General features: G+C 39.4%; 2 protein-coding genes across 2 annotated transcripts in view; both read left to right on the top strand.

Annotated features, from left to right (window-relative positions):
• Positions 1-243: 243 nt before the first annotated feature.
• On the top strand, positions 244-4400 carry klhl42 (kelch-like family, member 42). Its single transcript, XM_079262884.1, has 3 exons — positions 244-1359; positions 1438-1631; positions 2812-4400. The coding sequence occupies exons 1-3, from the start codon at positions 596-598 to the stop codon at positions 3264-3266; spliced, it is 1413 nt and encodes a 470-aa protein (XP_079119010.1). The 5' UTR covers positions 244-595; the 3' UTR covers positions 3267-4400.
• A 3284-nt stretch (positions 4401-7684) lies between these two features.
• nrip2 (nuclear receptor interacting protein 2) overlaps positions 7685-26259 on the top strand; it is a gene marked incomplete at its 5' end in the record, with an annotated part of 38694 nt that continues 20119 nt past the window's right edge. Inside the window, one exon of the mRNA XM_079262911.1 lies at positions 7685-7840. Within this exon, the coding sequence (XP_079119037.1) occupies positions 7685-7840 (156 nt within the window). The remainder of the gene's footprint in view (positions 7841-26259) is intronic.

Genomic DNA, 26259 nt, shown 5'->3' with positions numbered 1-26259 from the left:
TCTGTGGACTAATCCATTACTACTTTTACTCCGAGATATAAAAATTTATCCCATTAGATCGTTTTCAAACAACAAGATGCAGTTCTTATAATTACCGATAGGTGGCAGCAATACACCGTAGCGGTTCTTTTTAAAAAAAAAAAAAAAAAAAAGAAAAAAAAAAAAGAAACATGCTCACGAAGAAGAACGCTGGACGTGACGTAAAGTGCAGAATCAAAACACTAAAAATGTGACAGCTCGGCGCATCTTACAACAATAGGCTGTTGAGATGCCGTTAAAAACGTTATAATCAGTGTTAGAAACAAATCAAAATACGTAGATTACATCGTTACAACGTGCAGTCGCTTTCTGTCGGACTGTCGCGGAATGTTAACCCGAAAAACGTCTAATTTTGGGTGGTTTTTCTCGTAGCATCTCTAGCTCCTCTGTTAGCTGGTTAGCTTCCCTAGCTCAAGAAAGCAGCTCCCTGGGTTGAACATGACCATATATAGCCCGACCACAGAGCTCCCTCGCCGGTGAAATGTAAGCAGTGTGTCGGCCAGGAGGCTGGGAAACGACAAACTAAAGAGACAAACACTGGGGCTCTCTCCTCATCATGTCATCCGACCAGATCATCGCTATTGTAATGGGTGACAAAACCTACGAGGTTAATAAGAAGAAGCTGATAGAAAAGAGCGACTATTTCCGTGCTCTGTACAGCTCTGGGATGAGAGAGTCCACAGAGGACTCTGTACGGCTGCAGGGCCTCAGTGTCCCGGGTCTGGAGTTGGTTCTGGAGTTCATCAACACCTCCAAAGTCAAAGTGGTCAACGAGACTCTGGAGGATCTGATCGAGACGGCTTCCTTCTTACAGGTCACCTCCATCCTCAAACTCCTGACCTCAGAGATCCGTCTGGAGAACTGCGTAGAACTGTACAGCCTCTCTGAGGTGTATGGAACTCATGATTTGCGTAATGCATGCCTCAAATATATGAGCTGCTACTATCACCCCATGCTGAGGCGGCCTGAGTTCAGCAGTCTGCCCTCTGCCATTAGAGATCAAGTCAAGGAGATGCGTATGAAAGGCACAGCCACCCTGGTTGCCATTGGGGACTTTACCTGCTTGTCCCTGGATGTGCCCGATCAGGATGAACCGTGGTCCATGTTGAGGTATGGGGAGGTGGAGCAGCGCTGGAAGCCCCTGGCAAACAATCTGCCTCCAGATATGATCAACGTCAGAGGATACGGATCTGCTGTTCTTGACAACTACTTGTTCATAGTTGGTGGGTACAGGATGACGAGTCAGGAGATTTCTGCCGTGCACTGCTACAACCCCTGCAGGAACGAGTGGAACCAGGTGGCTCCGCTCAACCAGAAGAGGTAACACCAGAAAGTCTTCTCTTACAGGTCAGTGGAATGTTGTTTCCATCATGTTTCACTCTGTGTCCTCTCATCCAGGTCCAACTTTAAGCTGCTGGCAGTACAAGGGAAGCTGTATGCTGTTGGAGGCCAGTGTTTGGGTACGGTGGAGTGTTACAGCCCAGAACAGGACTGGTGGACCTGTGTTTCCTCTATGCCTGACCCACTGGCTGAGTTCTCAGCCTGTGAGTGCCAGGGTATGATCTACGTAATGGGTGGATACACGGCGAGAGGTGGGTTTGCAAAAATCCAGGGAATGAAAAATCAAGTGTTTTCTGTGCAGTTGCGTCCACTGAAAAGCAAAATACAGTTGTGCTCATATTCATTCATACCCTTTCATTAAAGGAGGAAAAAAACATCTGCCTGTAAAATAAGATGAAATTGACTAAGGTAATAATAGATAAATAAAAATTTTATGAAAATCATTACATTATTTTCTAGTTCTGGTTCAACAGAAATATTTTTTTAAAAAGCAAACTAATAAGATAATTTATTACATATTACATCACTCATAAACTAATATTTTGTTGAACAATCCTTTGTTTTCTGTTCCTCTCAGTCAGACTTCTGACTTCGTTTGTTTGTTTATTTGTTGTTTTTTTTTCAACTCAATTAAATGAAAAACATTGTCTTATTTTACTAAATTATATTTTTGCAAATTTTTAGTTATTGTTCCTTTTTTAAGTCTCCACTTATTTGAGTGACTGTTGTAAATTCAGCCTTTTCTTCAATGAAAGCGTATGAATACATATGAGCACAACTGTACACCATTACAAACACACATTTAAAGTCACACTGTAAACAAGGATGCATGGAAACAAAGGCCATTTACCATGGTTTCCTTCATATAGATAATCCTACTGTGTTGTTTACCAAATAGCAGCATTAAAAATGCATCACCCAGCCACTACATTAAAACCACCTGACAAACAAATCAGTCCCTCTCATCCTCATTGTAAGAGCTCTGACTTATCCCAGCAGCTCCACAGCTTCCAGTGTTTATATTAGTGTTTAGGAAATGTTACGCAACAGGGAGTGTGTAGTTCTCAGGTAAAAAAAAATTCAGCGATCTCCGAGATGTTTAGTCAGAGATTTAATTTAGTATTTTATTCTATTTTTGTTCTTGATAAAAGATGAAATAAATGTTAATATTAAAGTAATAAGGGGAATTATTTATGAAGATGCAGCCTCTTTTACATAAGAAGTTGATGAGATTTACAAGTTTAAGCTAAATTATTGAATAATATTGTGGTTTAAATGGTTAAAAAATCTGTAGTTATTTGTGCAAAGATACTAATTTATAAATGCATGACAATTTTTTTTACATATGTAAATGAAACTGTGAAAATGACTGAATGAAAGCTCAAAGTGAATCTTTGTTTCTTGAACGATTCATTTTTCTTTGTCTGACAGTCAGGAACACCAGCGTCCTCCGCTACTGCCCCACCTCCGACACCTGGATGGTGTTCCGGACCTGTCCAGCCCACATCCGCAAGCAGCAGATGCTCTCAGTGGAGGACACAATCTACCTGGTGGGGGGCTACACCCACGAGCTGGAATCGGGCCGGCAGCAGCGTCGTTCCAGCCAAACGGAGGATGTTCTGACGGTGCAGGCCTACAACGTCACCACAGGGGAGTGGATCCAGCTGAAGGAGAACACGTCCAAGTCGGGCCTGAACCTGACGTGCACGCTGCACAACGACGGCATCTACATCATGAGCCGGGACGTGAGCTTGCCCACCAGCTTGGAACATCGCGTCTTTCTGAAATACAACATCTTCTCAGATGCGTGGGAGGCTTTCAGACGCTTCCCGGCTCTGGGACAAAACATGCTGCTCTGCTCACTTTACCTCCCCAACCTGCTATGACGACCAGGCACCAGGGAGGGACTTTTAAACAGACAGAGGAGCTAAGAGGCCTGTGTGTGTGTGTGTGTGTGTGTGGTCTGCTGCTATGAATGGGGCTGTGTGGCATCAGCGGGAACAATGCCTGTTTGCCAGGTTGAACACCTCTTGACCTCTGTGCCTGAAAACAAACACACTACATCATGCATTCTGCTGTGGATGCAAATAAAAGAGCTATGTTGATAGCGCTGTGCAACATAACAGCTAGCTTCAGTTTGTGCCTCTCATGTTAAAACTCACAGAACTCACTGCTCATATGAAAATATTTCCAGAATCCTTTAGATTTGTTGCCACCTGGAAGAGAAGAAATAAATATTGTGAGCAAGGAAAAGTTTTTAAATGACTTCCTAATCATGCAACTGATTAGCTGCCATCTCTGTTTGGATTTTAGATGTTTATTTAGAGCAGCCGGAACATTTCTTCGTCTAAATTGCTAAAAAAAAAAAAAAAAAAAAAAGTTTAGGTTTTTGGAAATACTGTCAGAAAAGCCTTAAGATGCTTTAGAGAAACAAACTGTAATGCTAATGCTGAGGAAGCACAAACAAGACCTACAGGACATCATGCCTTTAAAGGGCAACTATGTTGCTGATGTTTACACTCCTAATAAGGCATTGCTGTTTACGTTTATCTGCTATTAATTACAAATGTAAAACTCTATCAGAAACAGATCACATTTCACATCTTTATTTTCTGCATATAGCAGATGATTGTGGAAATGGCTTTGGTTTTACACTGCCAGTTTTATGGGAAGTAGAAGCTCCTTCTTGTAGTTTCGGTGTGTGAAGTGACAGAAGGAACTTTGTGTTATTTGTGTGCACTCACACAGTCTTATTTTCAGAGACACACTAAGAAAAAGTTAGTTCCATGAACTGAGCAATGCACATGTGCCTTCTGCAGCCTCAGTTTATAGAAACTTAAAAAGCTTTGTGAAGATTTTGTTACTTTGCCAGCAACTGACCAAAACTGCTGTTTTTCTTCTGCTGAAGCAGGTTTTTTTTTGTTTTTTACTGAGGTACTTTTTATGTTTCTGTATGAAATAATGGGGATTTTTGCAGTCTTGAGATATAAAACGAACCTCGGAAAGTCTTACAAGTATTGGGTAAACAGAGTATTTGTGGTGTTTGCTTTGATGGATTTCAGCTTTTCTTCTTGTTTGTTTGGCAGTTTGGAAATTTAGGTCAAGACAATAAAAAATGGTTTTCAGGGACCTGTTGTGATGCCTTTTGATTTATATTGTAATATTCATAAACACACACTTTTTTTTTGCTTTATTTTTAGTCAGAATTTCTACATTTATGTAAGATGGAAGGATATTTATGATGCATGTGAGATTTTACCAAAATATCTGGCCATGTGTCCTTGGAGCAAAGCCTTCCTCTACCAGTCCCTCGGCTCCATTTATTCCCACGAAAAGTCGACATGGTCCACGTGTGTGTTCTTTGGACTGGATCTCTTGCCACGGATTTCTCAAAAGCTAGAAGAAAAGGATGAAAAAAGAGCATTTGTGGAGGAGCCTCGGCTTTACAGTCAGGTGAGTTTATAGCAGAAGGTTGAACGGACAGGCTTTAATAAAAACAAATCAGCATTTGAAATTCGAACAGTATTTACTGCAACAAATCCAGTCAGTGCCACTTTTCAATAAGTTCAATGAAAAAATCTATCAAATAAATATTTTTAATTAAGAAATGCAGAAAAAAAATTGCATTTACTTTGGTTGAATCTCCATGATTCAACGTATGCTGAAGTAAGCTTAGATTAGCACGGCGTTCTAGGCCAGGGATCCCCAAACCTGGTCCTCGAGAACTGGTGTCCTGCAGGTTTTCCAAGTGTCTCTGCTGCACTACACTTGATTTGAATCAATGTGTATTTAGCAGACTTGTGCAGAGCTTGTCTGAGTCTAAGTCAGGTGTGTTCCAGCAGGAACACTTGGGAAACCCGCAGGACACTAGTCCTTGGGTTGGGGATCCGTGTCCTAGACTCCGCGTTGTGCATTAAAACCGTGTAATGTACGGCTCCTCGTCTCAATGTGATTCACAGCAAAGGCAGAAACATTTACAGATGCTTTAATTGAAGAACCACTTTTTGAGAACTAATTGGAACAATTTAAGATGTTTAACATTTGTTTTCTAGCTCTGCAAGTGATGTAATAAAATGTCGTAAGCATGTTTAAGTGATTTCTTAATGATATTTTTTTTAAATTCAAGAGTACTCCTCTGGCCTGGAACGGCTTGAGATTCAAGATGATAAATTTACAGCTCAAGTTGTTCTCTTTCACTTTCTTCGAGTACATGCAGTATCATGTAAAAGTCTTTCATTTGGAGTAGTCTTGAGTGATAGTTCTGCAGACACTCCTGGGGCTTTTCTTTGGACACTGACATTTTTCTTCTATCCTTCCTAAAGACAGCGAAGTTTCAAAGGTATAAAGTAGGATGTTTTCACCAAAGAGATGAAAATTTGGTAGAGCTCAACATGGTGTTCAATGTGTTCTTAAAAATGTGAGGAAAGCTGAGAAGCAGAACACAACAGAAGAAGTGTCAGACCTTTATAATCAATCTGAAGGAGATGAACAGTAACTGAAAGTGATTTCCTTGAGAAAAAGGTTAAAAAAAAACCCCAACAAAGACCGGACAGGACTGGAGTGAAGCATCTGGATCTTAAGTTTATCCGTTTACTGCTGGCTGAAGCCTAATCAGAAACGGTCTCCATGGAAAGGTGGTTGTAAAGCCTCTTTTAAGGAAGGGAAACAGGGAGGTTCACCAAATGATGCAAGATCTGGACTTAACATCAGGGGCAACAGGTTTGGAGTGATGGATCTTCTCCACAACCTGGACCATGTACCATATTACAGCTGTGTGGGATCATCTTGGCAGAGATTGAAACAAAATGCAGCCAAAATCCAAAGAAGAGCTTTGCAAAGTCCTTAAATAAACCTGGAGAACTTTTCCTGAAGACTACTTATAGACACTTAAAACAATCTTGTTTCGGAGAGTTCAGACTGTGCAGAAGAATAAAGGAGATCAGATCAAATATGGACTTTAGAGCTGACTAGAATAGCACAAACTGTTTGCACAGAGTCTCTGAGAGCAAGGAATGCTAATTCTAAGATGTTTATTTACAAGGAAAAACAAAACTTCTGAAACTGATCTTAGTTGTTAAGACTTGACTGACATCACATACACACATCCACACCGGTTCCTCTGTAGATCCATCATATCACCTGAATTCACTGAACAGCACAGCTGCTCAGCATTTAAATACCGACGTGCACAAAGCTGAAAAATCAAAGACATGGCAACCAGCAGGGGGCAGCATGAGCTTTCCAACAACTCCTTTCTCTGCAGGCAGTTGCTGTTTTCCACTTCACCTTCACAAGGACTGCATCTTTACAGAAATATCATGCATTTTATAAAGCCCTCTTTACTTTGATGTCAACAAGCATCTTAAAAACGATCCTATTAAATGCCATTATATAAAAAAACGGAACAATTTATTTCCTCACCTTCCACACCTGTAGGCTGCATAATCACCTCAGTAAAATGTGTCATCCGCTAGAGGTCACGGACGAAGATGGATGGGATATTTATAGCTCTTAGTGGTGTGGATGGATGGATAGAAGAATTGGATTCTTGCATCCATAGTGACAGTCAGAGGGAGGCAGAGGAAATCAATAGTTGCCATCAGAGTTCCAGATTGATCCTGTATGTGAGGTCAGATGGCAGTGATCTCCCTCACACCTCCACAGTGGGGCTGCCGGACCAAACACTGAAACCCGTCAGGCTCACAAACAACATACAAGCTGAATAAACGAATGTGTTGCGGCTGGAACAGCGACATGTTTTTGTAGAAGAAAAGGTCTTCAGAGCTGTCAGAGAAAAACACGCTCAGTATTGTGAGGCGAACGTGTGTTTGATGAATGTGTGTCAGAAAGAGGAGGACTCAGAGGGGAGAGAAAGTGTTTCTGAAAGCAGAGAGATGTGAGTGTCACAGAGAGACAGAAATCCAAGGACAGACGGCACTGAGGGGAGGGGAGAAAACACACACGCTCACACACTCAGTCACACCTTCCTCGCACAGCCTCTGTCAGAGACTGAACAGACCTGAGTGAGGAAGATGCTCGTCTACATCAGAGCAGCACCCCGGACAGGACAATAGTTCCTAAAGCTGCTGAGGCACACACATACACACACACACACGAGCGAGCAGAGGAAAGCCTGACAGCAGCGTTTCAAGGAGGGCAAAGCAGTGGATGCTACTGCGAGGGACCTCAGAGAGGAGCAGCAACCCGACACAGCTGAGAGGGGTTTCTACTCCTCCTCGCTGCCGCTGCTGCTGTGAGGATATATCTCCGTGCTTCATCGCACAGCTTCAGACAAACAGTGACCATGAGTGAAGCAAAGAAAGGCGAACTAGCCATCCGGGATAAAGCCATCCTGCACCAGCAGAGACGTCTGAAACAAGCCACCCAGTTCACACACAAGGACTCCGCCGACCTTCTGCCCCTGGACGGTCTCAAGAGGCTCGGCACGTCTAAAGACTTGGTGAGTGGGATTCAGTGCTCGTGAGCTGATCATTTACAAATGTGAAGAGGTTGTTGTGCAGGTTCAGCAGGTAGAAACGAAGCAGCATCCTTTAAAACAGCAGACAGGAGATTTGTTTTTGTTTTTTTCAAATGGAAAGAAACCAGACACAGCATGTCGTCACCGCTCTGTTTAAATCTTCAGATATTTTGCATCTGTAGTCTTTTGGACTCAGATGCAAAACAGGTTCCTGTAAACTGATTCTGATGTCAGCAGGAGCTTCTTTTTATCAAGTCTTCTTCTTTGCTTGCAGCCGATGAGTCATCACATACATTTTAAAGAAATAGTAAAATGCAACTCAGATTAAAAAAATCCTTCTCGCTGTGTAAAACATTCATCAAAATTAAAATGAATTATCTACAACATATTAAACACAATGTTTTATTGACAGCTGTAGAAAGACATGGCATCGAACAATAAAACTAGGAGAAAAAAGCTCATTTAACATGTTTTTAGTGGGTGATGGGGCCAGTCAGACCACCAGCTCTTCCACTGGAGCCATGCTGCTGCACAATGTGCAGAGTAGTTTCACTTTGTCTTGCTGAGATACTTGCTGCAGGTTTCTCCTGAGAAAAGATGTCATCTGGAAGGCAGCATATGCTACTCCAAAACTTGCACATATCCTTCAGTATAAATTCTGGTTTTGCAGATGTGCATGTTGTCCATTCTCTGTGCGCTAATGCACCCCAACCCTCGCACAGATGCTGACTTTTGAACTGATAACAAGCTGTGGTTCCTCTCCTCCTGAGCTTGGAGGACAAATTGTCCAGAATTTTCAAGTGGAATCCAAAACGTGGATTCGTCAGAGCACAGGGCCTCGTTGATTTCAAGTGGAGGAAATGTTTTCCAGCAGGGCATTTTAAGTGAGAGCAGAAGCAGAAATGGGAATACATTTTGATCTTGGATGCAGCGACGAATGAAGAGTTTGTCATCCCAGCTATTTCTGAGGCCTGAAGATAAAAATCGTTCAGTTCTAGTTTTCTGGCCTCAACCTCGACGAAGCAGAAGGACTTTACCCAAACTCTCAAACTTCTTTCCATCTTTGCCCAGCTTTTTTACTAGCAGACAATTAGCAGTGATAACTCCCAATAAATGTTTATTTTTTACTTTTTTACAACTTTAGTTTTTCATGCATTGTTTCCTTGAAATTAAAAAAAAAAATCAAGCAAAAAAACATAATATTTTGCAATTCCACCTGATATTCTCATTTATATCACCATGTTTTTATGAGTCTACGTTGAAAGAAAATGAGAAAATCCTGTCTTTGACAGAGTGTATGAGAATTGTTTTCTTTAAGCATTAATGCTGCTGAGTGAACTGTGTTGCCTCAAAGTGCAGCACTGAATCACCAGAAAGAGTCATGAAACATTCAGAGTACTGCACTCCGCGTACAGAGGAGGGAATGTCAAAGCCAGTTATAGCTCATTGTGCAGTGGCTCTCACAGTCATTACACACACACACACACACACACACACACACACACACACACACACACACACACACACACACACACACACACACACACACACACACACACACACACATTTCAGGGTTGAGTTATAGGATGAAACACAGCTCTGGGTATAAAATGGAGCGTATCCAACAGCTTTACTTCCTCGTCCCCCCAGAAGCCTCCTAAAACTAAGCGGTTGTGTACACTGTGGAGGAACATAATAATAGTAATAATTCTGACAATTTATTACTCCTGCAACAGGGTTCTGGTTTGATGGCGGCTTCCCAGGTTCCCCAGAGCTCGCCAGCAATTTTAGTACAATCGTTCTGGCACTGGGAAGCAGAACTGGGAAGCAGAACTGGCAGCCTTCTGCAAATATCACACTGTGATGCATGAATATGCGCCAGATTTTAATAACGTAATTTTCTGTTCGCTTCCTCTCATTACTGATCTAATGTTAGACATGTTGATTCCCCATGTTTTTGATTTTATACTGGGATTATAAATGTATGTATCTAAGGGGAAAAGAAATGTCTGCATATTTTAACAACAATGATACCTGACAAAGCGGTACAAAACGGAAACATCTTTGATCCAAAGATTGTGTTTGAAATGACGATTTCTTCTCAAACCTTTCACAAAGGAGAGGCAGAAAATATTGACAAGGATATAAAAACTTTGAAAAAGCAGCAGAGACAGAATATGTCTAAAAAATGTCTATAAAAGCTGTAAAGGAAGGAAAATAACTCAAACAACTACACAGAGATGCAAAATGCTTCAAAAACACACCTGCAAAGAGAAAACAACTCAATTAAGACAAGAGGGAACAGAAGAGCTTCATAGAGATAAAATCTCAAAACAAAAATGGGAAAATGAAGAAATGCTTGGAAACAATACAAACAACTAAAAATATATATCTAAAAATGGTTATACACAAAGGCTAAATGATAAAACAACAACAATGAAAATGCAAAATAGATGCAAAACTTAAAAAACAACAGTGATAAATTTTTTTTAAAAGAGGTACGAAATGCTTTAAAACAACAGAATGATGAAAAAAAAAACTATCAAAAGGTACAAAAAAGTTTTAAATTAAAAAGAGACAAGTGACACGAACCCCGACAAAAAGCCTAAAGTTACAATAAACCGCCATGGAAAGACATGAAGCTCCTGTACAACCACCAGCTCTGGAGTTGCTTTTCTTTGTTTACTGTGGTTCAGATTGAAGAGAAAAGAGATAAAAGTACGACAACCACATCTCATCAGCGGAGTTAAATCAAGATCACAAAGATCTTTTCATGGTCACATCACATCTCAATTATATGTTTAAGAAAGAAACTTGCTGTAAAGTAGAGAACGGTGTCACCGGGAACGTCACAAAACTGGAGTGAAAGGCTCAACAGAATATAAACATCTACCACCAGTATCACGTGAGATCAATGAGATGAGGAGTAATAAAGATAAAAGTTAGGATGACTCAGCAACTTGCTTCAAACTCGACACACCCGCCGATGCTGCAGGATGGTTTTAACAAGTTTTATCGGACAGATTCTCAAAAAATCCTTGGATGCCTAGCTAGGTTTCCATGGAGAGACAAAGATTAATTGTTAAATTATCGATGTACTCAGAGAGGACTGGGTCTTTGAGGTGGCAACACCTAAACTATGGACTGGGCTGCCTTTATATTAGACAGAGCTCCTCTGAAGAGCCACCTGTTTACGCTGGCTTTATGTACAAAATGTCAAGGTGACATTTTGATCTCATTTTATTTGGATTAATTTGAGTTTATTTGAATTATTTTCTCTTATTCTTTATTATATTCTTTCTATATATATATATATATATATATATATATATATATAATGTATATTTATCCTATTCTCCTCTTATATTCTGCTATTCTCTTATTTCTAGTATTTACAATTTAATATCCTCTTATATGTCATTTATTCTCTTAAGTTTTTAGTTAACTCTGCACATGTTGGCACTTTGGTCAGCTTTGTTGCTTTTAAAGTGCGTTATAAATAAAGTTGCATTGCATGTCCTGAACTAAGACAGTAAATAAAGAAAACAACATGCACAGTATTGTTAACGCTGGGTTCAGAGTTGCTCCTGGCATGGCTGTGACTTTTGTTTTATTCTCTCAGTTCACTGGAGACTCACATCTAAACACGATAACAAATAAAATCGAGGATTAGATTAGCCTCAAACACAATTAGACTGTCGGAGCTTAATGTACAAGTCATCTGATGGCAACCTGATTCAACATCTCCTGCAGGGGCTTGAATGCCCTCCCATCATAATACCAATTATCTCTTCCTTTAAGAATTAAGTTCACCTCTTATCAAAACCCCAATCTGTGGCTCAGGCATGGCCACGGGGAGCTCATGTGTAATGCATCTGGAACAAGTGTTCCTTCTATTAGTGTGGCTCAGGAAAATTGAAGAAGCAGCTGAAATTGCCAGCCAGTCCTCTTCGTTGTCTGCAAGTCCCCTTACAGAAAGCTCATTCAGGATTCTGAATAGATGGACTGTAAATGAAATGAAAGCGTGATTTGATTTTGAGGTGGCTTGCAGGTCAAGCCTTCATTGAGAAAAGATGATTTCATCTGCAAAAAGCTGCCTGGGCCATTTGTTTGTCTGGAAATCCTTCTGTCTTCTCTATATTTCTGTGTATTTCTCATCAGCATAAGAATTGTAACTTTTGCTCTCCCTCAGCATCTGGCTCAAATGAGCAAAACATCATTTTTATGTTTAACATGCTAATTTAATGGATTTATTATTGAAAGAAAGACAGAAAATATTAATTTAAATCAAATTAAAAAAGATTTACAACAGTTTTAAAGGTAAAACATAGTGACTAGGTAAGCAGTGCATCAAATGGCGGATATTTTTTATATAGAGCAAATATTTGAGAAAACAATCCTGTTCCTTTCCCTGTTTATAAAGACATTAATTAGCATTTTTCATAATCATGAATCAAAACAACAAAGTTGGCTAGTTTATAGTGTGACTAATTTCATGGGTGTCACTGGGAGTGAGTAAATCATTGACTCGTTTAAAAATGTTCTTATATAATCACTAGTCAATACAGCATACATGATAGCATAGCTGTATCTGCCGTAGGCTATCTGGGTCATATTGGTCAAATTTTGTTGGAAAAATATGACATTGGATATTGATTAAAATGCAATAACCTAAATGCCTAGTTTATAAAAAAAAAAAAAAAAAAAAAGGGGAAGAAACTCAACAAGGAACCTGAATAAGGTTTAAGTTGCAAAATAATCATTTTTATTACATTTACTTGCTTCTTTGAAAAGTGGTTGTAAAGACGTCCGACAGGCTGTCTGAGAGCAAACTGCTCAATAAAAAGTATGGAACAGCCTCACGTCATGAAAAAGTTCGTATAAAACTGCTGCTGGGGTCATTACAGGCAGGGTAGGAGATGTTTTCCAGGAGCTCCTTTACACTCTGACTGCAGCCAATTAATTAAATGTTCTAACACAAAAATAACAATAGTTAGGCACCGGTGGAACAGACACGACTGAAAAAACACCATCAAATCGTTTTAACCGGCCCGTGATTGGACGGTGACATGTCAATCAAACCTAACTGCTATCTGTCCCTCCCTCTTCAACAAGAGGCATGGTGTGTTTCTGTACTTTGGAGGCTTTGGGACTTTTTAATAGTGTATTTTCAAAATGTAGATTGCTTGAACAGCTTTTCCAGGATCTTCCATCCTGCCATGAAATCACACAGGACGTGTATCAAAGGAGTGACTTTTGACCAAAAATATATGTTTTTCTTCAAATGAACCAAATCTTTCTGTTACAGAAGGAGAACCAAACCATATATAAAAACAAAAACTATAAAATTAATGTCAGATTATATGAAAGCTGCAAAGCTAATGAACCACAGTCTCCTGAGCGAAACAAAAATATGCTGCGAGCTGTTTCTGAAATGCCGTGTCTGTATTCATTCATCGTACCGATACACAAAATTAGACTCGGACAAGATTCCAGTTTTTGTAAAAATTTGAACTTTTGTCAGAAAAAACCCCCAACATTTTGTGACATCGATCCAGTTAGCCTGCCAAGTTCCTATAGAGTACCTACAAGTCCAACTCCAAAAGAAATGTTTCTCTAGATGTTTGAATGAATGCTGCACACGACTCCGATCATTTCTAAGGCTGGTGCATCATGTCAGATTCTTTCTTTCCTTCTCTGCTTTGCTGTAACTAGTCTTTCTTTGCTTTAGCTGGCTTGTCGTGTCGGCTGTGTAATTCAGCAGCAGAGCAGTTACGTAAGAGGGAGTTTGTTTTGCTGCTCTTTAGCCCGAGGTGCTCTCACTCTCAGCAGCAGCAGCAGCAGCAGTAGCATCGTTCCAGCCATCCTCTGCTGTGAAGTCGGGAAAGCAGCGAACATGGAGATGGAGGGGGGAGGAAAGAGATGGGGTCAGGAGGAAAAGTACAGTATGGTGGGTCTGTTTAATACGGGACGATGTGAATAATATAGACGCATGAATGCAAAGGGTTAGTGGAGTGTTTCTGTGTTTGTTTTGGTCCACCTGAGCACAGATATGTCCAACACCTGAGCCCAGCATGACCCAGCTTGTTGTGTAACCACAGTGTAACCTTGATGATGTTTTCTACTGTACTGGCCGATGATTACAGCTGTTCCACAGCGAGGAAATAGTCAATAGAGAAGAGAAATTTGTTATGACACGACTTTTTTCACGCAAATCCAAACAAGTTGAGAAGAAAAAAAAAATCTGCTGAAATAAACAAGACCATCCCTAAAAGACCATCCGGATAAGCGGCAGAAGATGGATGGATGGATGGGCATCCCTAAAAAAAGACGTCTGGATCTGGATGAGTTGCTCTAAAAGCTGTTTATATTTTTCAGCCCTGATGTTGTCTTTCCAGATGTGTCAATTTCAAACTTTAACTCATCTAACAACAGAAGGTCCATTTTAAACAAACTTCAGCCTAAGAAGACAGCAGTGTTTCTGGATTATCCTCACATTTCTTTACCTGAACGAGCTTTAACCTGGATTTGCAGATGGTATGTGGACTGGGTTCTCTTCCAGTCCTTTCTGGAGGTGTTCCACATTTGATGCAGTGATTTCTATGATCTATCATCCCTGTTTTTAATGCAGTGTTATCTAAAGACATGAAGATCATAGACAACCAGTGCTGATAATGTGGTTTTGGGTGTTACTGAACCTTTGAGCAGCTTTACTTTGAAAGTAAAATGGGAATCAGGTATTTTCAGTCAGGATTCATATCTAACCATTTAAAAAAAAATCCTGTGATATATTTATATACTATTATTAGTAACTGTAGCATTACTACCGAAACACCCAGCTGACACCTTACCAACATATTTTTTGCTAATCTTACTCTGTTTTAAATTGTGTATTGCACTTTTATTTATTTATTTTTAAATTGCTTTTTTTTATGTTTTCAATACATTTAATGTACCTAGCTGCAACAACAAGCATTTCAACTGTCTCCCCCCCCTCCCATTCAGTTGTTTTTATTCTCAAACTCACGGAAAACATCCATAAACCTTTATATTAGAGCAATTTTTTCACACATTCCTCTGTTGCTTCCAAAGCTTCCTCATGTTCCCTGCAGCCTCAGCTGTCTGTTTGCTCTTCTGCTTCGCTAACAGATGAATGAACCTGAAACGTGTTGTGTGTGTGTGTGTGTGTGTGTGTGTGTATGTGTGTGTGTGTGAAGCCCTGCCTATCTGAGGATGATCAAAGCCTACAGGTCTTAGCTCGGATGTTGAAACGTCATCATCTAAACCGGGTGGAGAGCTGCAGTTATCATCATCACTTTAGATAAATTCAGACATTTTTATAAGCAGCTTGTGTTGAAAGATCTCCGTCTGGATCAGGTCTTTAAAATGACTCACAGTTCATGTCTATATTCACCCTCCAAACTCAGTCTTTTGTTTTCCCCAAATGCTCAAGATGCCTTTCAGGAGTGAAAAGCAAACTGAGCAGCGTCACACAAAGTGACCGTCCAGCCTCTTGGGAGTTTGCCTCTTCTTGCACCAAAACACACCGTGTTAAATCAGTTCAGATGCAGGCTGTATTATTAGCTCTGGGACAATTAGGAGGCTTGAACCTCTCTCTCTCTCTGTCATCTGGAGCTGTGGATGGGCGGCAACACTCCCTCAGCTGCTCCCTCAGCGCCATGTAGGAAGACAGGAGGCTAAAAATACCCAACAACATAAAAAAAAAACACACAACAACCCCAACAACAAAAGGAGACGAGGCAAGAGCAGATGACAGAAAAATGGCTGGGTATGGTGCAAAGTGATACGATACCTAGTGGGTTTTGTTACATAAAAATGCCTGGAAACATGGATTTTCCTCATAAAATATGCATAGATCTGTGAATATGCAAATGAAGCAGGCCTGTTCCAATGTTCAGCTGCGACTGCTAAAAACTGCACGCATAAATGTTGCTTTGTTCATGTACTTCAACACAGTCACATTAGTTTGTGGCACAGTCATAAAAAAATATTGTTTCTAGGAAAGAAGTTCACATTTGGAGGAATACATTTTACTATATTCCATATTTTTGCTTTTTATGCTCCTAAACCATGTAGTTAATATGATGAAAAACTAGATGCTAAGATAAAAAAGTAGTCCTATCTGACCTTTTCCCGTCTTCGCGGTTGAGGAGTTTATCCACAGAAGACTGTAATGTGGTTCAGCTGAGTAAGAAACGTCACTAAATTCGATTTCTGTCACAAAAAACAAAACACTTCTATAATTTACTTCCATTTGACTGGATGCAACATTTTTCATATCATGACTTTTTCACATGACACTGAAATGGATTGTTAATAAATTATATGCCGTGAATTCAATTCAATTTAATACAACTTTATTTATATAGCATCAAATCACGGCAATGCCATCTCAAGACCCTTTACAGACAGAAAAAAAACAAAACAAAACGTAGTGAAAGCCAATTCATAATAACAGCAATGACATCTGGGAGGATTTTCTGCTTATCTGCTTCAAGGTTGGATGTGTTTCGAGTTCTGTGATGTAACAAGTGGTTATTTGACTTTGTTGCCTTTTTTTTTTATATCATCTCCAACCAGTCTGCCCATTTTCCTCTGACTTTTGTCAACAACAAAGTGTTTAGGTCCAGACAACAGCTGCTCACTGAATATTTCCTCTTTTTCGGACAATTCTCTGTGAACCCTAGAGATGATTGTGTGTTAAAATCCCAGCAGATCAGCAGTTTCTAAATGACTTAGAACAACGTTCAAAGTCACTTAAAAACATTTTTATTTTCATTTCAACTTTTTTTATTCTCTTTTCTTTTTCATAATATATTGGCAAATCCAAAAAATCCCAAATATACTCCAGAGTTACAACAACTAATACACCCATTGTAGTACATTTCATGTAAAAAAGAAAAGAAAAGAAAATTGGAGTAGGGAGAAGAATTTGTTTTTCTTCATCATTCTGATGCTTAGTTTGAACTTTGGTTGGTCATCTTGACCATGCATGTCTAAAAGCACAGAGTTGCCATGTGAATGACTGATTAGATCTTTCTGTTGACAAGCTACTGAACAGATGGACCAGAGTATCTGCCGACTGCAGTTTCCAGACATCAAGTAACAAGATTAAAACAATTATTAGACAGGAGATCTTCAAAACGCTGTAGTGTTGGGAAAAACTCAGCTGGATCAGGATAATGATGACTCCCTGCTGCACATGTGCTGCAAGTTATTTCAGTTCATATTTTCTAATGGCACAAATGAAACTGGTATTAAACGTACAAGGCCATCAAATCAAAAAGGCAGTTTTTAGCATGATCTGCTAATCGTTGCTGCAATAAATTTGAACATATCTTTGATAAAACAGCTTGTGCTACAGCTTTTCAAAATGCTGCTAAAAAACAGACACAGAGACTTTTCCTTTTTTTCTTGTTATAAAGAAGCTGTAATCTCTTTTAGGCGGCAGGTACACCATGTGTGTTGTAACAAATATAGTAAATAATAGCATGTTTGTATGCACACTTGCAGACATGTGCATTTGCATATGACCATTTGCAAAGACAGGCATTGATTCTTGACTATGCAGCAGTCAGAATCAGACTGAAAGTCTGCAAACATTATTTATTTCACACATTCAGCCAGATGAAGGAAGCGATCACAAATTTATATAAACAGCCTCTGAAGCAGGCAGCAGGATGGAGACGAATCTGGACTGAAAGGGAAGATAAATGAAAAAAAACAAAACAAAAACAACAACTTTAGGTGAATAAAATGCCACAGAAGCGGAAAAAAAAGAAACAAGTCAGGACTTATCACAGTTGATTCGAAGATCTATATTAAATTTGTACTGAACTCGCCAAATAAACCCCAAAAAAACATAAAATTACATCTGATCCGTCTGGTTTTAAAAGAGTAAGGATGCCGTCGTCCATTCATCATCGTTGTGTATTATTCCAGTGTTCTGCTGTCCCAGCAGTGTGGGGTTTTTAAATCTCCTTTTTCACCACTAAGTATTCTTCATTCTCACTACTCTACCAGCACTGCCTTACGTACATTCAAAGGTCTACTAGACAGAAATTCCTGTATTTCTGCAATGTTCCTGGATCTGAAGAAAGCTTTCAACACTGTGAACTATCATATTCTACTGTTAAATTCACATAAATTAATATCTCTATACAAACGCTTGCATGGTTAAATTTGACTGATTGCACAGGAAACAGTCTGTAGCAGTGGATAGTGTCAAATCTCCGTGACTGGGTTGTGATGTTTGTGTTCCACAATGGTCAGATTTTGGGCTAGTCTAATTTGTGTTGGTGTGTTTGACATGTATCAATAAAGAAAGAAACTGCTTATCACTTATCATCACTTATAATAAATGCCTAAATGCGCTTCAACAAATGTACGCTGATGATGCAGTCTTCTATGCCAAGGCTGAAAACAACTAAGAAGCATGCACCCCTCGTTGCAATACACATTTTAACCTTCAAAGTTATTTCTCAAACTCATGAGAAATAACTTAACTGAAAGTGCTTCTAACATTTTTGTTCACACATCGATGAGCTGGTCTCCTGCCCAACTCACAAACCTTAAACCCATTAAATAGCTCTACAAAAACACTAAAATATTTTATCCATCAATCTTCTGCCACTTATCCGGGGTCGGGTCGTGGGGCAGCAGCCTAAGCAGGGAAGCCCAGACTTCCCTCTCCCCAGCCACATTTTCCAACTCTGCGGGGGGGATCCCGAGGTGTTCCTAAGGCCAGCCGATAGATATAATCCCTCCAGGGTGTCCTGGGTCTTCCCCGGGGTCTCCTCCCAGAGGGACGTGCCTGGAACACCTCACCAGGGAGGTCCAGGAGGCATCCTGACCAGATGCCCGAGCCACCTCAACTGGTTCCTCTCGATGCAGAGGAGCAGCGGCTCTACTCTGAGCCCCTCCCGGATGACCGAGCTCCTCACCCTATCTCTAAGGGTGAGCCCGGCCACCCTGCGGAGGAAACTCATTTCAGCCGCCTGTATACGAGCTATCATTCTTTCGGTCACGACCCACAGCTCATGACCATAGGTGATGGTAGGAACATAGATCAACTGGTAAATTGAGAGCTTCGCCTTCTGGCTCAGCTCCTTCTTCACCACGACAGACTGGCGCAAAGTCCACATTACTGCAGACGCCGCACCGATCCGCCTGTCGATCTCACGCTCCATCCTTCCCTCACTCGTGAACAAGACTACGAGATATCTAAACTCCTCCACTTGAGGCAGGATCTCACTCCCGACCCAGAGAGGGCAATCCACCCTATTCTGGCTGAGAACCATTGTGTCAGATAAAATATTTTATAAAAATTTATTTAATCTTCTCCACACTGTGCCAAGGCGCATGCTCTTAAACTTCCAGTTTATATTAAAAACAATCTGCCTAATTCATATACAAAGCTCTGATTCCATCCTATTTTGTCTGTTTGTTGTGTTTAAACCTTGATCTTAACTTCTTCCAGAAACAACGGCTGGAAATAAGCAAAAATGCAGGGTGTTTACATTAATTGTTTTCATGTAATGTTCGTTAACATTTACTGTCTCCTCCAAGTATACTGATCTTAAAAAAAGAAAAAAAGGACAGTAGATGTAAATGAGGAATAATGAGGAAATGGAGTGACAGACAATCAGCAGATGTGAAGGTGCTGAAGCCTCCTGGTTGGCATTTCAGGAAATCAGCCACTGGAGACATCCATCAGAACGAGAAAGAGGGCATTAGAAAGCTCATGTGACGGGATGGATGAGAGAGATGAGCCTGTTGCAGTCAGATAATTAGTCCACATGGCAATCAGCCTCTAATCTGACTCACAGAGGAAGAAATACAGAGCAGAGAAACTGAGCCAAAGAGACACAGAGGATGAAGAGGAGGAGGTGCTGCTCTGGTGTCACATATTAAGTCTTTCTGACCCACTGACAGGAGACTGGTTTGGACTGGTTGGTCCTCAGAGGTCACAACAGGAGTCACATCAGCAAAATCAGCAACAGAACACGTATGACTGGTCACACAGGAACATTGTGTCCGTGAGTCAGGCGAGCGGCTTCAGCCTGGATTGTGCCTATTTTTCAGTAACAAACACACTATATTTATACGTACATATGAAACATAGCTGAAATGATGGGAAGATCATCACAGAACAATGAACTGTTTTACTCATACTGGTTTTTAAGAAAACATCACACCTGAAAAACCACAAAAACTATTAAGTGTGTTTCTTTCTCTTTCTTTTTTATGAATGATAAATCAGCATAAGCACTAAGGCTAACAATGTTCCAAGGTGCTTTCCACTTCAAGAATTTCCCCTGTGAAGGTGGAACTTACTGGATTTAGACACTATGGGTCTGATTTTCCAACCAGAAAAACCTCCCTGGTCTGGGATGAATCAGGAGCTGTCGGTTCAAAGCAGTCACTAAACATTGCTCATCCTGGATTTGAGCTCTTCACAGCCAGTAAAAGTCAGTCCTCAGTCAGTCATCTTGCTTTTATGAAGTAGCCACAGTGTGTGTGTTCGAAACAACCAGGTGTTCTGATATCAGCTTGTTATTATGCGACATGTTTCTGTAAAGAGAAACGCCGCAACAAAGCAAAAAAAAAAAAAAGAGTTGTGATAAGAGAAAATTCTTGTATCAGGCTTGAAGCTTTGTGTCAGAGGCACAGTTGTGTTGGGCCGATAGTACAAGCGTCAATAATGTGACTCCTTACAACATTTTAACACCTTAAGCAGTGTTTAAACATTTTTACTACTGCTAGAAACTCACTAAAATAATTAAATGACACACTTTACGTTGCCTGTTAGAGCTGTTCCTTCGTACCTTAAGTGCTATGTATTCAGAACAAGCCAGTATAATTGCTCCTTCCAGAGGAAAAGCCAGTAAGTATAACATACGGGTTGACGTTAATCTCTAGTTAATTATCTTCCAAGATAATTATGACACATTAATCAGGTGATTAAAAAAAACGAGTTGTGTTAGCTCCTGTAGTCCTGTAGTCCCCCCACTGAAAAGGACTGTTTGCTGTCAGGAACTGTGTTAATCAATGCTCTGATGATCCTACTGGATAAGTACTCATGACTAATGCTGTTATTTGATCATTTAATTACATACTTTCATTTTGTTTTTTTTTTTTTATTAAAACCCCAGATTTTGTGTGTGTTTGTATTAGTTTTATTTACTTTTTCAAAAGCAGTGCAGGAAAAGTATAAAATACTTGTTTAACATTGTGCAAGTCAGAATTGAAAAGTGCGATTGATTTTATTTGTCTAAAATTACATATAATACAAAATATAAATACATAAAAAACGAAAGAAATTTGTACGCAAGCAAACCAATAAGCTCTTCCATCTCTGACGTATGTACCACATCAGTTAAATGAATGTGGACTAAAAGTGTCTTTGTTGGACTTAAATACACATTGAGTGCATTTACACCAGTATTTAGCACAGTCCACTTGTGACTGGATCCCCAAGAAGCATGTTAACACCAAGCTTGTGCAGAACGTAGATGTTTTACGGTACATTTGGTTTTAGTGAAGAGTGCCATCAGCACCATCGCTCAGTAGAGGACCTGACCTCACATTGAATACTAGTAGTGACAGGAAACAAAAACCTGAACAGGATGAAGCATGTCCAGAGCATTAATAAATGTATAATTATATGTAAATATTAACATGCAGTCATGAAATAAACAATATTAAAAAAGTTTTTAGCCAAAACTCACAGTTCCTCAAACTTTTAGCAGATAAAAAAGGCCTTTTTTGACATAACAGACACAGACAACTGAGTCAGATGGGTTTTCCTGTCTATCTGGAACAAAATGTGCTCAGGACTGCATAGCAATAGGAAAAGCTGATAAAGCTGTTATTACACATATGCTTGTTTTTTTCCATTTTATAATTCAGTGTTATTATTGTTCAGTTGGAGCCAATGCAATTATTTCCCAAAACAATATGTATCATGATAGAAATAAGACCGTTACAAGCTGAATACATATAACCAGTGAAGAAAACAAAATTCAATCAAACTCAAACAACTTTGCCTCAGGCTCTTAAAAATGAAATTATATCACGATAAGTTAGTGTAATTTATATTTAATGTGATCACTTCATACAAATATTCCTCACATATGAAGCATTTAATTTAAAAAGGGGAGAAATACTGAGTTCATAGTTAGAATTATATAAAAAACGCAGCTTGTCAGCTTGCTAGAGGCAACAGCATGTTTAATAATAGTAATAAGTCCTGACAACTTTATTTTATGAAAAAATAAAGGACTAGTATTTCAGTAACTTTGCAAATCTGGCAAAATTATACTGGAATCTTTCTTCAGCTGCCACTTTATTGATGAGTCATTTTACAATCAGGAACAAAGCATGTCCAGCATTTTATTGTCTAAAATCTCTCTGCACATTGTAAAACATATCACCTCCGGAGATGTGCCAATTCCACCTCAGCTGCCTCAACAATACATAAACATTTATCATCAAATGAAGTGAAACAGCGGGATGCAAAGCATATAATAGATAAACTCATTATGAAACACCGCTGTCTGCTCTTTCCATTCAATTTCCTGGAGTTAAACCCAAACGGACGCCATATGATTGATGCCATCACAAGCCATCAGTGGAAAGAGGTGAGGAATGCGCTGAAAGCTCAAGATGTGTCATAAGGGAAGATATTTGCTGTGCATGTGAAGACTTAACGGCTTGGACAGAGAGAGCAATGTGATAGATTCACAGTCTGACACTGTGTGATCACTCACAGCAAAGTCAAGTGCTGATCAGGCAAAATAATTTATAAAAATTTAACCCTTTCATGCATAGTAGACATATAGTGGACATCTATTTACAAGCTCTTTTCTTGCATATTAATGAATGAGGATGGTATTTATGTAAATAAACCACTTCAGATTATGTTAGTGAGTCATCTGCTCACTGGAAAGTAAATAAATTCATGATGTAATTGAGCGAAATGTAATGCAACACAAGTTTGTCTTTGCGATAAACAGGGAAAAGAAAGTGATACAGCTGTATTTTATAGAAGATTTACATAATTATGATTATATATTCTTTTACAAATAATTTCTAGAATATAGTAAAATGAATAAATCATGATAAAGTCTAAATATCACCAATAAACAAAAAAAGTATCGTCACACATGTCTGTAGAGGTAAAATACTGTATTTTTAAAAAAAAAAAGTTGCATTGTTTTTTATTAATTCAGGCATGAAAGAGTGAATGCTAATCTGATTGTTCTGTAGTTAGGATCAGTAGATTAGAGCAGCGTTTATCAACCACTGTGCCGTGGCGCACTAGTGTGCCGTGAGAGATCATCATGTTTGCCCTGAGAAATGATCAAATTTCACCTGATTGGTCTAAAAAGCAGCAAAGTGTTCATCCACAGAGGTGAAATACAATAAAATTCCTTTTTCTTGTCTTTATCTTCTTTCTATTCAAGACACTTGGACAAGATGACTTTATATTAATAATATGGCCTTTAAAAAAAACAAAAAAACATTTCGGTTTGTGGTGTGCTTTGTGAGTTTTCAGTGAAAAAAGGTTGAAAAACACTGGATTAGAGTGTATGACATGACTCACTTATCCTGACCCCATGCATATCCCACCAGTCACTGTATCAAAACCACCCTGCTAGTACTGGGTTGGATCTGGTTTGGACTTCAAAGCAGCCGTAATTCTCTGTGTCATATATTCAACACAGTGTTAAAAACATTCCTCAGAGATTTCCCTCCATATTGACATAACAGCATCTGTCAGCCGCACATCTATGATGAGAATCTCCCTTTCCACCACGTCCCAAACTGGACGGAGATCTGGTGAGGGTGGCGGCTGTTTCAGTGCAGCAAACTCATGGTCGTGATTTAATCTTAGCGACGTGGGACATTATCCTGCTGGAAGATGCTACACTGTGGTCAGAAAGGCATGGAGGTGGTCAGCTGCTCAGTTACAAGACAGGATGCACTCATGCTTTTATGTTATTCCATGAAATTATACTCCAACCATCTAAACGTTGAAACTGGAATGGAGACTCATTAGGCCCGACTACAATTTTCCATCTTCCTTCTATAAATGCACTTTTTAATATGCTTCCAAATAAGCCCTGAGATTGACTGGTGATCTGGCCAAGGATTATCCTCCTTTTTGCCTGCTAATTGCAGGACGGCTCCAGCTTCACTGTGATCCTGAACAGCACTGAGCTGTGCAGAAAGTGAATAAATAAATGTTTCCAAACAAACAATGATGGACAGGTTTAAACTTGCTTTAGCAAACTAGTGAAATAAATAAAACATAGAAACATGTTCCTTTCTTCTTGTTAGAAGAATATGCTGGAAATGTGTAGTCTTTATTGATTCAAGTGAATTCATTTTTTTTCCTGCCTGCTGATTTAAACTTTGGTTTTTTTCCCCGTTTTTTTATTTACACTTGGCAAGTCACTTTCTATGGTCAGGTTCTGCTTGGAAAAAGGATTTTATCTCTCAACAGGACTGCTTGGAAACAACAACAAAGAGAACAATGATATGAAAAACGGAAAGGATGGTTGAAAAGAAGTATAATTGAGGTAAAAATACAATATGACAAGGAAAAGAAAGGCAGAAAAGATAAAAAGTTAAAAAAATGACAAAAGGATTTGAGGACATGAAGGTTTACAGAATATCTTTAGCAGAAAAGTAAAAAGAAAAATCAAATAGTAGAAAAATAATAAACAGTTGTACTAGAAAATAAATAAATCTGATAAATTAACTGATTTTAAATATATCTTTAAAAGGAAAAACATTCTGCATTTATCTGCATGGTCCTGAATTCCTTGTCTACAAAGAAATACCTGAAAAAACACAATAATTTAAACACATTTAAACATCTAATCAAAAAGATTGTTTCAATAAGAAACTAACAGAAGCTTGGAAAAGAATTATTATTACGGGTGTGACCATATACCAGGGGTGTCAAACTCCAGTCCTCGAGGGCCGGTATCCAGCAGGTTTTTGTTGTTTCCCTCTTTCAACACAGCAGCTTCTTGTCAACCTAATTATGAACATGTGAGGTGTGTTGGAGCAGGGAGACAACAAAAACCTGCAGGATACTGGCCCTCGAGGCCTGGAGTTTGACACCTGTGCCATAGACTGTATACAAAAGATGGACGGAGCCTCTGTGACATCACCCATAGGTTTCTGTGGGGGGTTCCTACCGTCGCCATCTTGGCAGGGGCACACAAGTTGTTTCATCTGGAAAATACAAATATGGGCAAAGAGGTGGAGCTGAGAGGGGGGCTGTGAGCGTCATGGTGGACGATTGACATTGAGTGAATTCCAAGCTGCCTGTAGCTAAAAGCTAACCGAGCTAACTCGGCGATAACAGGAGCTAACCAGCTAACGGAGGTAAGCAGGCTAAAGCAAAGTCACGTTGTTAACCGGCTAAAAACAGCGGTTGTTTTACATTCTTCTTACTTGAAGCGGGAGATTGGTACCTGTCAATCAAAAGGACACCCCCTAAATATGCTTAATTTCGAGATTAAATTTCTTTTAAGAGTAAGAAAAAAAAATTCACTCCCCCCACAGTTGTCATGAGGTAAACCTGACCTATTAAACCTAACATGGATTTTTGAACCAGGCTGTAGACGTGTTTATTTCTGCTGTGAAGTTGGTCTTTTTAACATGGGAGTCTATGGAGATTTACTCTGTTTTGCAGCCCCTAGTGGATGAAGGGAGAACTGCAGTTTTATGTACTTCTGCACAGGCTTCACTTTTATCCGCCGGAGGCTCCGTTCATCTTTCATATATGGTCTATGCGTGGAACTTTAATGCATTAATGACAATTAACTAATTACAGAAACATTAACGTGTTCAAAAAAACAAACAACAAAAAACATTTTAATCGCAGAGGCTTTGTCAGAGCACAATTTCCCAGTACGCCGATTACACTGATGCGCACAGTATTTCCAGTACTGACATGACGCTATATTCAGCGATGTTTCAGACCATTCATTGAGTCTATTTTAAGACACAGCAAGCATCAACAGGTTTAGGTCTTTTTCTGGTTGACCCATTAATCTCATTCAGGTGTGCAGCCGGAAAGACAGGACAGCGGCCCCTTAAGGACAGACTTTGGACACTTCTGATCTAAAGTATCATCAGATCTCTAACGTCTCTTTTAACTCCATCACAACAGAAGAAAGAAAAATCTTTTCTCTGTCTAAATGTGAAGTTTGGTCATAGCTATGTTTACACAAAAAAATATAAAGATGATTGAAAAGCAATTAAAAATATTGGTGAAAACATCTGCTTCCTTTTCCTCTTTTTTACATTATTATTATAATTACCAGTCATTATTATACATTATCACTGAAGCATATCGT

Source organism: Telmatherina bonti (genome assembly GCF_933228915.1).
Source record: "Telmatherina bonti genome assembly, chromosome: 23".
In the NCBI taxonomy this organism is placed as follows: Eukaryota; Metazoa; Chordata; class Actinopteri; order Atheriniformes; family Telmatherinidae; genus Telmatherina; species Telmatherina bonti.
The sequence above is the reverse complement of the archived record's forward strand: the minus strand, read 5'-3'. Positions and strand labels throughout refer to the sequence as shown.